The sequence below is a fragment of the Eptatretus burgeri genome, chromosome 3 (assembly GCF_056783735.1).
Source record: "Eptatretus burgeri isolate ZD-2024b chromosome 3, Ebu_testis_v1, whole genome shotgun sequence".
Lineage (NCBI taxonomy): Eukaryota > Metazoa > Chordata > Myxini > Myxiniformes > Myxinidae > Eptatretus > Eptatretus burgeri.
Window position 1 is genome coordinate 63,821,856 of NC_140963.1, and position 12,464 is coordinate 63,834,319.

The 12,464-nt window shown below is 44.3% G+C and overlaps 1 protein-coding gene across 2 annotated transcripts in view; it reads right to left on the minus strand.

Annotated features, from left to right (window-relative positions):
• The window catches only part of LOC147030063 (1-phosphatidylinositol 4,5-bisphosphate phosphodiesterase delta-4-like), a 125,114-nt gene that overhangs the window by 34,718 nt on the left and 77,932 nt on the right, over positions 1-12,464 (minus strand). For both annotated transcript variants that reach the window (XM_085873776.1, XM_085873775.1), the window contains 3 exons: positions 10,078-10,194; positions 3,855-4,033; positions 3,568-3,703 (listed from right to left, as the gene is read on the minus strand). In XM_085873776.1, the coding sequence (XP_085729902.1) occupies positions 3,568-3,703; positions 3,855-4,033; positions 10,078-10,194 (432 nt within the window). The remainder of the gene's footprint in view (positions 1-3,567; positions 3,704-3,854; positions 4,034-10,077; positions 10,195-12,464) is intronic.

Consider the following 12,464-nt stretch of genomic DNA (forward strand, 5'->3'; position numbering starts at 1 on the left):
AGCTCTGTCAATTTGGATGGGGAGCGTCGGTGAACACCAATCTTCAAGTCCTTCCAGTCCAGACCAATCTTCAAATTCTCAGTGGGATTCATGCCTGGGCTTTGGATGAGCCATTCAAGAGCGTTCATGTTCTAATTTTGAAGCCATTCCAGTGTTGCTTTGGCTGTATGCTTGGGGTCATTGTCCTGTTGCAATGTAAATGTTCACCGCAGTCTAAGGTCTTTTGCACTCTGAAGTAGGTTCTCCTCAAGGATTTTCCTGTATTTGGCTCCATTCATTGTTGCCTCGATCCATACAAGTCTCCCAGTCCCTAATTCTGAAATGTATCCCAATGGCATGATGCTGCCACCACCATGCTTCACGGTAGGGATGGTGTTACATGGGTGATGAGCTGTACTCGGTTTCTGCCAGACGTTGCACTTTGTATTCAGGCCAAGGAGTTAAATTTTGGTCTCATCAGACCACAGAATATTTTGCTTCATGCTCTTAGTCTTTCATGTGCCTTTTTGCAAACTCCAGGTCTGGGATCATGTGCCTTTTTCTCAGGAGTGGCTTCGGTCTCGCCACTCTCCCATAAAGCCTGGACTTGCAAGGTGCTGCGGAGACTGTTGCCCTTCCAGCAGCTTCTCCCATCTCAGCCAAGGAACTCTGCAATTCTGTCCGAGTCGTCATTGGGTTCTTGGTCACCTCCCTGACCAAGGTTCTTCTTGCCCGGTTGCTTAGTTTGGTCGGACGGCCAGCTCTAGGAAGAGTCTGGGAAGTTGCATATTCTTTCCATTTCCTAATTATGGAGCTCACTGTGCTCTTGGGACCTCTCAGCACTTTATAAATTGTTTTATACCCTCCTCCAGATCTATGCCTCCTCACAAATCTATCTCAAAGTTCTACGGACAGTTTCTTGGATTTCATGGTGGTTTCTGCTCTGACGTGCACTGTCGACGGTGGGACCTGATATAGAAAGGTGTGTTTCTTTCTAAATCATGTCCAATCAATTGAGTTGGCCACAGGTGGACTCCAATCAAGTTATAGGGACATCTCAATGATGACCAAAGGAAATTGGATGCACATGTGCTTAATTTGGAGTGTCATAGCAAAGGGGTTGGATACTTATTGATGCAAGACATTTCAGCTTTATTTTTATTTCATTTTTAAAAATTTCTAAAAACATGTTTTTACTTTGTCATTATGTGGTATTTTGTGTAGATCGGTGACAAAAAAAATAAAATTTAAATAATTTTAAATTCAGGTTGTAACATAAAAAAGTGACAAAAGTCAAGGGGTGTGAATACTTTTTGAAGGCACTGCTTATTTATTTAGTCAAGACAACCCCATTTTTACCCCTGCCACCAAAGGTGGATGGAGGTTGTGTATTCACACGTTTCTCTGTGGGGTTGTGAGCAGGATATCTAAAAACGTTATGGACGGATTCGGATGAAACTTGGTGCTGGTGGACAGGATGGGTGTGTGACAAGAACAAAATGATTCAATTTTGTCGACGATCCGGATCCGAATGCTATAATTTTTAAAGTGATTCTTCACCATTGAGAGGATAGGTCCAAAAACTATATACTGTATAGCACTATATCTCAAAAAGTTATAATTCGGATTCGGACAAAATGTAGCGGATGAGTTTGGTCGGTGACAAGAACAAGCCGATTTGATTTTGGTTAAAGTCTGGATGTATATCTGACCTATCAGTGGGGTACAACACATAAACTGTTCAGCCTGGCGGAGGTATGAGCTCTTCTGAGTGCCGTTCTAGCTTTAACATGTTATGCACAAGTAACAAAAAATTATTTTCAGTCAAAATCTTCCAGAAAACGAAATCCTTCAAGAAGACTCGAACCAAGTTCAGGGTTAGATGCTTCAGGACAACATCTACCGAGGAAGGCCACCATCCTTAGATTATCTCAAAACAGCAACAACTGACAAAATCCATTCAATCACCGGAGCCAGAAGAGTAATAAACAATTTTTTCATTCAAATCCAAAGTGTCTGTAGCATCGAGGCCAAAATTTGGAACATGGAACTCGAACCTCAGTCAAATCAATGACATTAAAGATATCATCTGAAACCTTCCACAGGAATCATTATCACAAAAAGCAAATGTATACCAAAGAGAGTGTCATTTTAAACAAAAATAAAAAAAAAGTTTATTAAAATCTATGGGTACTGCTTGTTTGTGGTCACCCACTACTGTATCTGTGAAGAAATTGGTTTGACGTCAATAACATTTGAAGTATACCATGGCTTACACACAGTGTGACCACTCCTTGGCTTTTTCACAAGATCTTGGCTATTCGTTGTTCACCTTGGCATCTTGGTTTTCTATAGGTTTTCTATCATCATCGCTTTTCCAAATCCTTGTGAATTCTTAGCTTTTTTCATTGGCTTACCTTGGCATTTATGAAAATGAGGAGTGGTCACACTGCTTACACACTGCCAAGCTAAATACAATCAAACCATTGTTTAGCATCTTGGAACACTACCTAAGAGCCAGCCAATAGAATACAATACGCTTTAAACTGATGCTTCCTCTGAAAGATAAATGGTGGAATTCCAAACCTGATTTATGGTAACTAGTTGGTACAAGTGTTACTCACAGTGGTAACCCATCACAAATTAAATTATCAGTTGTGAATTACCTTACTGTAGTCATACTGTTGGGAATGTGGCAAAATGTACATGAGTGTCAACGGCTCTACTAATAAAAATGAAGAACTAGCCTGTTAGTGCACATGTTATTGAGGAGAAATGAGATTATAACCTTGCACAAGCTTGAAAGGCTCAGAGTTTGGAAATTAAAACCATATCAGTGATGAGCGCAGTCACAATGTCTTCAGGTTATGAAATGCTTACAGCTGTAGCTACAGACCGTTAGAGAAGTGTAAGCATTGACCCTGCTTTCTTGAAAAACGACTATTCTAACTTTGCCTTCCTATCCCATTAACACACACACACACACACACACACACACACACACACACACACACACACACACACACACACACACACACACACACACACACACACACACACACACACACACACACACACACACACACACACACACACACACACACACACACACACACACCGTTGCGCTGTCTGGGAAACACGGATCCTGGAAACAACACCTCTTTAAGATTTCTCTGATCCTGTTGAAGTCCCAGAATACAAGTTAGGACATGAATTTAGAATATGACCAGAGTGCCGGCAAACACTGGCCTGTTGCGAAGGACGTCATCGGATTATTAACCAGCAGCAAATGTTGGCCAATGGGAAACACAATTAACATGCCTGCTGAAGACAGTGCACACATTGCTGTAGGACCTGCCGATGGAGCATCAGTGTTACGACGGTTTATAGTCGGGTCAGGAATCAAACCCAGACTAGATGACTCAAAGTGAAGCCAGCCATTTGGAATACCTGATAATTTATTATTTTGAATTTGTGAGTATGTGCCAAATTTAAAAATGAAAAAACAAAGGAGTTAGTTAAATGGTCAATCGGCAAAGTGTCTTGGTTCATGGTGAAGTATGCAATACAAAAAGGAACAATACTAACCATTGTTATCAATGTACTTGGTCTCCAGGCGGGCATTGTCTGACGGTACACCATGGATTTCCACTCTCACCAATGGGTCCACAATCGAGCCCTTACTGCTGTTGGCCACCTTAGGCAGTTGTTGTCCGCTGATGACCTGCATCAATAAGAATGCAGTGTATAAAATCAAACAACTTGAAATATACTCTACAACCACAATTACAGTCTCCCCTCACCTGCAGCTCTTCCCTACCCCAAAACCTCACTAGCCTATTACCAATCTTTGACTATCTCCCTCTACCACTAACCTTGATTTTGAGCCTGACCGGGTGAAGACCAGAACCAGATTGCGGCTCAGTTGGTGAGAATCGGCTCGTTGGACTTCGCAAACACATTGGCTTTAAGACCAGACCACAACTGCCATTCTGCTTAAACCAGCCTTCATACAGGTCCATCTCATCACCTGGAGTTTGGAAATTCAAGGCCACTGAGGTGCACAGAAAGATAGGCAGAGTGTTTTTCAGTACAGGGTTAGAGTCCTGAAAAGTCTCATGGTTGCATGCAAACTATGTGGATGGTTCTTAATTGCAAGTATAATCAATTTCGTATCGTGTTGCAAAATGATATAATGGTATGACAGTGATGGTCCTTTATATTTAACATAAATGGCATCATTTTTAGCTCACCAAAGTCCAGGTGAGCTGATGAGATCGAGTAATGTCCATCGATGAGTGAGTACGTGAATCAGTCAGTCAGTGAGTGAGTCAGTGAGTCAGTCAAAATACACTTCAGTCATTATCGCTTGAACCAAACAAACGATTTTGATGAAACTTAGCCACAAGCTTCATTCATATCTGATGCCAAACGAAGGTTTAGTGGGCGCATCTTCACCAAAACGACACACGCAACTTTGATGAAACTTTATCACAACCTTCATCACCCAAGCTGTATCAAAGTTTATCGACCACATTAAAATCCGCGTTCATTAAGGGGGTCTCCGAGGGTTTTATGCCCCCCCCCCAAACTAGATATTTTCTTTCTTCCCTGAAACTACCCACAAGATTTTGATGAAACTTGATCATAACTTTCATCACCCATGATGTACCAAAGTTTGTAATGGCATTAAAAAAATAATCAAGGTCTCGGGGGGTCTGTGGGGGGTTTGAGCCCCGCAACTAGGTATTTGCTCTCTTCTCCAAAATTACACCACAATTTCAATGAAACTTGACCACAACCTTCATCACCCGTGATGTACCAAAGTTTGTTCACGGCATTAAAAAAAAAAAAAAAATCGGAGCCGAAGGGGGTATGTGGGAGGTTTGAGTAACTGTTGCTCCTGATCCAGGTGAGCTTCAGGATGCACAGTCTTTTGACCAGGTGACTGCGTGTCAACCAAAACCAGGTCTCCACCCGATAAGTAGCATCAATATCAAACAAAATGGTGTTGGAAAAGCGAAATAGCATCATATTATTTGTACTTCCCTCCCTTGTCACCTTTCCAATACTCTGCTATTAAGTTCTAGCATCAGTGGCTCAAGAACAAAAATCTTGATACTCTTGGCTGTTGAGCAACCCCTGGTCAGGTCCTTTCCGATTGGAGGTTCTTCATTCATGGAACCTCATGGGGTTGCTAAAGTTGTAATAAATAAGGAGGTATTTCCACATTAAAAGGAGAGTTGTTGACCCTATGCTAGTCGACCCAAGGGAATCATGATTTGAATGTCTGACGCAGATTTGGGGATCAGAGTACAATGGCGTTAAAAATATATAATTTGATTTACCCTTCATAAAGCACACCTGCACTGATTATATTATATTGGTTTTTGTGAATTATTAAATTTACAACAATTTTCCAGTTTATTTCAGTCCTTACAAAACTGACACAAAATTCAAAAATTTTAAGTGATAAGAATGGAGGTGGAGCCTTGAGTCATCAACAAATTACATATGCAAAAAAATAGTCGTGAAGGTGTTAATTGAAAAAAACAAATTTTTAAGATGAAGAAAGAGGACAGTTGAGGAGCAAAGTGAAGGATGGGAGACAGGAAATCTTATATGGAACATACAAGGGAGGAGAGAGTTTTAAAATTGTGACATTTTGCATGAGTATGGCTTCTGCTGTCCAGATACAGTAGGATTGTATGATGATTTCATTGCTTATTCATTTTGCTTTTTGTGACCAACATATTTTTACCTCCACCACCAAAGGTGGATGGAGGTGATGTTTTCACCCTTGTTTTTGTCTGTTTGTTTGTTTTTTTCTGTGAGCAGGATATCTCAAAATGATATGGACGGATTTGGATGAAACTTGGTGGACAGGTTGATTTGTGAAAAGTACGAACTGATTCGATTTTGGTGAAGATCTGGATCCAGATTCGGCCTATCAGTGGGATACAAAACATAAACTGTTCAGCCTGATGGAGGTAGATGCTCTACAGAGTGAATTCTACTAAAATACAGACATGGTAAGGATCGTAAAAAAGCTTCACAGCAAAGGATGCAAGGGACGGAAGGTTCACAAACAAAGGTCAGATTCGGTCAGGAATGGGAGCATGCGGCGGAGCAGCGCATCGCTGCATCCACTTTCTGCCAGTACCCCAGGGGCCTCCGTCTGGCCATCCCCCAGGCAGATGCCTGGCCCATCCCCATCTCCTTGAGGTGCCGATCAACCTGCTGCAACCACGTGGTCATCCCTTTGCCCTCTTGCACTCACAAAGCTTCCTCGCTGAGAGAATCTGGTGAGCAGGATCAGCATCAAGAAAACAAGCCACGTGTCCATACAGCCGCAGCTAACGCTCACTGACTGTGCAGGTAACAAATCTCATTTGAGTCACTCTCAGCAACCGCGAGTTGGACACAAATTCCAACCAGCGATAGCCAAGGATTCTCAGAAGAGACCTGGTACCAAAGGAATTAAGTCTCCATCTCAGATCCTTGGTCAGAGTCCAAGTCTCACATCCATAGAGCGAGACTGGAAGCACCAAGGACGTGAATACTTGAACTTTCATCCTCCTGCACAGGTACTGACAGTGCCACACCCCGTTATCCAGTGAATCCATGACTCCCCAGGCCCAACTCAGATGCCTTTTTACCTCTAGCTCACAGCCAGCAGAGACATGAATATTACTGACAAGGTAAGTGAATCTCTCTGTGACCTCAACATCCTCACCACAAACAGGAACAGACAAGATAGCAACATCCAAGATGTCTTTGAAAGCCTGGATCTTCGTTTTGACCCAGGAAACCTGTAATACCAGCATCTCTGACTCCTTATTCAGCAGCTCGAGGGCCACCAAAACGATATCCAGAGTCTCTGCAAAGATGACTGCATCATCTGTGAAATCAAGGTCAGAGATCTTGACATTCTCAAATGATGCACCACAGCTTGATCCCTCTGACATCCTACCCAGAATCCAGTCCATACAAGCGATGAAAAGTGTTGGGCCAGGGCACACCCCTGAGGAACTCCAGTAACAACTGGAAATAAGTCTGAGATGGTATCACCACATCTCACAGCACTCTCAGTACCAGAGTATAGCTCAGAGATCAAATTGATAAGTTTTGGTGGCACCCCATGAGACAAAGAATCCTCCAGAGGGCATCCCAATTCACCGAATTAAATGTTTTGCAGAGATCAACATAGGCTGCAAGCAGCCCCTGCCAAAACTCTTGTCTGCATTCGGTGAGGACCCGAAGAGCAAGGATACGGTCAATCGTTGACCTCTTTGGTGGAAGGCCTGACTGCACTGGATGCTGGTGCTCAAGCAGATGGTGGTGAACCCTCTCAATAATTATCTGAGCAAAGACCTTCCCCGGCACTGAGAGCAGCGTCACTCCTCAGTCGTTTTTGCAGTCCTGGTGACTGGCAAATCCTTCCCTTTCCAGAGAGAGACAACAAGGCCCCTCTTCCAGTCAGTTAGGATGATGCTGTGTTCCAGGCAGAGCACAGAAGTGCATGCAATGACATGAGTACGGCATTTGCACCAGCATTGAGAAGTTCAGCATGGATGCCACAGATCCCAGGAGCTTTACCCAATATCATCCGATTCACCGCAGCCTGTGTTTCTGCAAACGAAGGTGGATCACAGTTCATTTTAGGGTCAGCAATAGGGATTGTAACACCCCTGACATCCAACTCAACAGCTGGTGGATCAGCATGGTCCACCTGCTCAAAGTAACCGGTCCAGCGGGCCTTCACTTCAGACTCCTCTGTCAAGAGCCCAAAACTCTCCGCTCTAACTGCAGTACACCGAGGGATGGGCTTGGAGGAATGCAATGTGTGAATTCCCCTGTGAGTAGGACGAGAATTACTTGACCACAGGTGATGCTCTACCCCCTCACAGATTCCTCAAACATAGATCTCCTTGTCCGCCCATAGTGCAAATACAGTTTTATGCCTCAACTCCCTGAACAGCTCAGCTCTGCCATTAAGCCTGGCCCTGCGACTTTGGTCAATGATAACCAGAGTCCCTTGAGAGCCAAAATTCTTCTTCACCTGATGGTGAGTTCCAAGACATCTACTGGCAACATCAAGGACGGTGATCTTGAAGGTACTCCACAACTCTTCAGGATTGCCCAAACCACCCAGACCCCGCAAATCCCCACTCAGCCTGTTCGTAAACTCCTCAGCTACTCTCTCATCCTTGAGCTTACCAACATCCAGCTGAGGCTTGGATGCTACCATTCTCCTGGATTTTAGCTGCAACTTGAGAGTTGCTACAACAAGGCTGTGGTTGGTTTTGAGGAACTGAGCACTCCAGTCGACCCTGCAGTTCTGGATCATCCTCCAGCGTGCATCAATAATCACATGGTCAATCTCCTTTGCCACACCACCAGTATTGGAGTACCAAGTCCAGCAATGAGTCTGTGGGTGCAACGACCACGATCCAGCCACCCAAAGTCCATGACTTGCAAAGTCAAGGAACTTAGTGCTATTCTGGTTCACAGTTCCAGACCCACGGGGACCAACACACGTCTCATAACCATCCCTATCAGTTCTAGTCGATGCTGTGAAATCCCCCAAGACTAGAAGAGTATCTTGCCTGGAGCACTGATCAACTACAGACTCGAGCGTGGCATAGAATGCGTCCTTCATGGTGAGATCACTCACCTGTCTGAGTCGGAGCATATTCATAGACCAGGGAAACGACACCCAAGGAGTGATGAATCCTGAGTCTCATAATACTCTTGTTAACCGGTGTTAGCTCAATTATCATTGGAGTCAGCTTATTGGACACAGCTACAGCAACTCCTTGGGCATGGTAACCATCAGAGCGACCAGACCAATGGTATGTGTAACCACCCACTATGATCTCGCCGCAATCTGGTCTCCAGACCTCAGAGAGTGCTGCAATACCGATGTCCAAATGCTTGAGCTCAGATGATAACAGAGACAGGTGATCATCCTCTCTTAGGGATAGGACATGCCAGGCATCCACCCAAAGGGACTGCCTCAGGTTAACGCAAGGAGACCACTGTCTGGTGGATGACACCTTTGTAGCATTCTGCCACACACCACTGCAATCTGACCCAGGAAGTTTACCTCTGCCTTTTCCTCCTATCATCAAGGAATGGGGGTCCCGAAGGTTTTGCCTCAATTCTGTCATCCGGTGAGCTGCCCCTCCCCAGGACAGCAGCACAGGACATACTCCCACGGAATTGGTTTTCAGTTTTCTTTGCATTTGTGGGTTTTGTGGAATGAAGGGTTTTACGGTGGCTGGAGTGCAAATCCTGCCACCAATCTCCTAAAAAAACTAACCTAACTGCAGGAGGACGTCCACAGACATAGTTGGGCACTAGATATGGATGGCCGTTGGCTCACAAGGAGCTCCTCCACCCTTTGACAGGTTTTGTTTTTAATCCTGCTGGGTGTCCATTTCCATACACCCTCCTCACCAGAAAACCTGGTGGGGGAGACAGTTTAGTGACCGACAACCCGACCATGAAACAGGTTTACTTGGTACCTATCACAAATCACAGATTTCATCTAGCTTGACCTGACAATAACAAAGGGCTGGCGGGATAGCTCAGAAGTAGCATAGAAACATTTGAGTTGTCAAGTCTCGGTTCGATCTCCGAGACGACTATGAATTGTCATCCTGTAATGCTTTTCAGGCAGGATGTTGTGTCAATCATGAGGTCATCTTTGAGCAAGGGATGTTCAGCCAGCTGTCCTTCTGCTCGAATTTTCTGGAGGATGTTGAAAATCCTGTGGTGTCTTTCATGGAGAGTTCACCAATGTTTGGTGGCGCTATGGAAAAATTCCAAATTGTTGCTGTGACCTTCAAGGACACTGCATCAGCATCAGAGCCGTACCTCAGTAATGATGCAATCCCCAGATGGAATTCACAATTGCATCTCAATGGAATATGCATTTGACAGATAGAAAGACAACAAGGTTATAAATAGCAGTCATGAAATTAAAAGCAATATTGGTCGCAAAATAATTCGTTTTTTTTTAAATTAAATGTTGGTAAATTTTATTTGAGAGACATGCACATCGAAATATTTGAGAAAATGAAAACAGCATACCAATTTGATATCCAGCACTCCAATAAGGCATTGGGTCAAAGTTAGATGAATCAGTTCTGCGGGCAGCTGGGTACACTCTCATCAGGAACTGCCTGTTGTGGCAAACAAGCTCTCTTCCTGCGGAGGTAAAATGTAGACGAGGGAGTTAGCAGGTCACAACGTTCATGCATTTGGTCGCATACTTGTCTTGAAGGCCTGAAGTTGAGAAGTGAAATATTGGAGTCAAAATAGACTCGCTCATACTTACTCACAGCTTATCACATCATATCCTTATTATTTTTTACTGTGCACCCAATGATAGGCACTGAGAAGGAGTGAGAGGGGAGCAGATAGGGACTCTGCCTGGGGTCCAAGTGAAGAGGGGCACATTGATGTCAAAACTAACATCAGGTAGCAATGCCCATTTGTGACGTTTATACCCTGTGCAGCTCACTCACTCAACCTCGTGGGGAGAAGTGCCGCCGAATGCAGATGCGGTCTTCAGCTTCTTCGACATTGTACAAAAGTTGTACACTTGTCTCTCTGCATCGACTAATCGCTGGCGACTGCTTTGTGAAAAACTGAAGCCTTGAGGACTGTCTGTTGTCAAGCAGCTTTCAGGTAATCAATGGTCAGCAAGGTAGGAAGGAGTGGCACAGCCCTTCTCAGAGGTTACACTCCCAAATGTAAAGTGTTGGAATACCTGGAAACGGATGTGGAACAGAAAGTTGATTTCTGAAATGAAGCTCAATCGATCCTTGACAAACTGGATGAACTGGATTCAGCTGTACTCATTGCAGTAAAGTCAATTATGAAGGATTCCTGACGAATGTTCAGGGAACTAAATTTTAAAGTGTTTTCGAGATTACTGAGATCTGCTCTTCTTCACTCCAATACTGTACCCTCTCACGTGCCATGCCCTCTCATACTATGTATCGATACATATCATGCTTCTCGGAAGTATTATGAGGGTGAGTTGTGTTGTACAGTGTTCACTGTTCAAGTATATAATTTAATTTAAATAAAGGTTTAAAGAGATTTAAAGACGTATAAATAAATAAAATTCTGGGTTTTACCACTGTCTATTACATCACCTGATTTAACTCCCATCGTGTGCTGCCTTTTTGGCTGCTGGTTGCATCATTGGTTAGGGGCACGGCTATGCTGCTGATGCAGTGCCCCTATTACCAATATACTGGTACTCATTTTGATGACCTCAGAAGGATGACAGGCTGAGTCAACCCCCTGGTGTTGATTCAGTGGAAAACGGGGCTCGAACTCAGGAGCCTAGGATCCCAAACCACCACCCTAACCACAAACCCAACACCAGGCTACCCTATCTAACTTGTTTCAGCGTATCTAATGCAAAACCCAGATCAGATGCAGCCGAGCATAACTGCCAAGAATGTACCGGCTAGAAAACAGATCGTTGGGGAATAACGTCCTGGCTAGACTAGAGTATGAACCTTGCTGGACCAATGAAGGAAAAGATGAAAATGGGCTGGGAACATTTCTGTACAAGCATTTATTTACAATGGCCCAGAAAGGTATGTGGCACAGTGAATTTGGGTTTATTATTATGCACAGCAGGGTTAGCAAGGAATTTGTGGGGTGCGAAAAAAGGCAAGCAATGTTACAAAAGCAGACACAGAGCAGATTTATCCCATTAGAACTTCTACAATCTTAACTTCAAGTAGGACAGACACCATCACACACACACACACACACACACACACACACACACACACACACACACACACACACACACACACACACACACACACACACAAGATTAGATATAGCCCAGAGAGAAAAAGAGAAGATGAGGATAAATGGCCTCGCAATACCTGGCATGTTCGGCATACCAACACAACCTAGTACACATAGGGAGAAGTAGGAGGGAGGAATACTGGTGTCTAAGGTTGTGAGTGAGAGATGTGGTGTTGTGCAATATGGGGGCACCGGTGTCATGCCAGAATAAAATGGGATTGCGAGTCAGTAATGATGCTCTTTTGTGGGTCCAAAGGAGACGGGATAGAGGGGTGGGAAAAGAGAGAGGAGAGAAGATGCGTGAGGTGAAAGATCCTTAACATAGTCGTGTCTAGGTCTGTTAGTGTAGCGTGTACCTCCATGGGACGCTCCATCTGGGTGTTCCCACCTCAAGATGTGGTGCGTTATCTCCAGCTTAGTTACTTTGCCGGGACTCGTGGCATCATGCACTCGGCACTGGTCCTCAAGAAGAAGCAATTCCCACAGTCGCACACCAACAGCAAGCAAAGAGCCAGCAAAGGGCAGAGACAATTAAGAGCAGCGAACGAAGAACCGAGAGGAGCAGAGAAGAAGGGAGCGAAGAGGAAAATGAGCAGCTCCGCTCTCCACCTTTTCTAAGCCCCGGGTGAAGGGTGGGG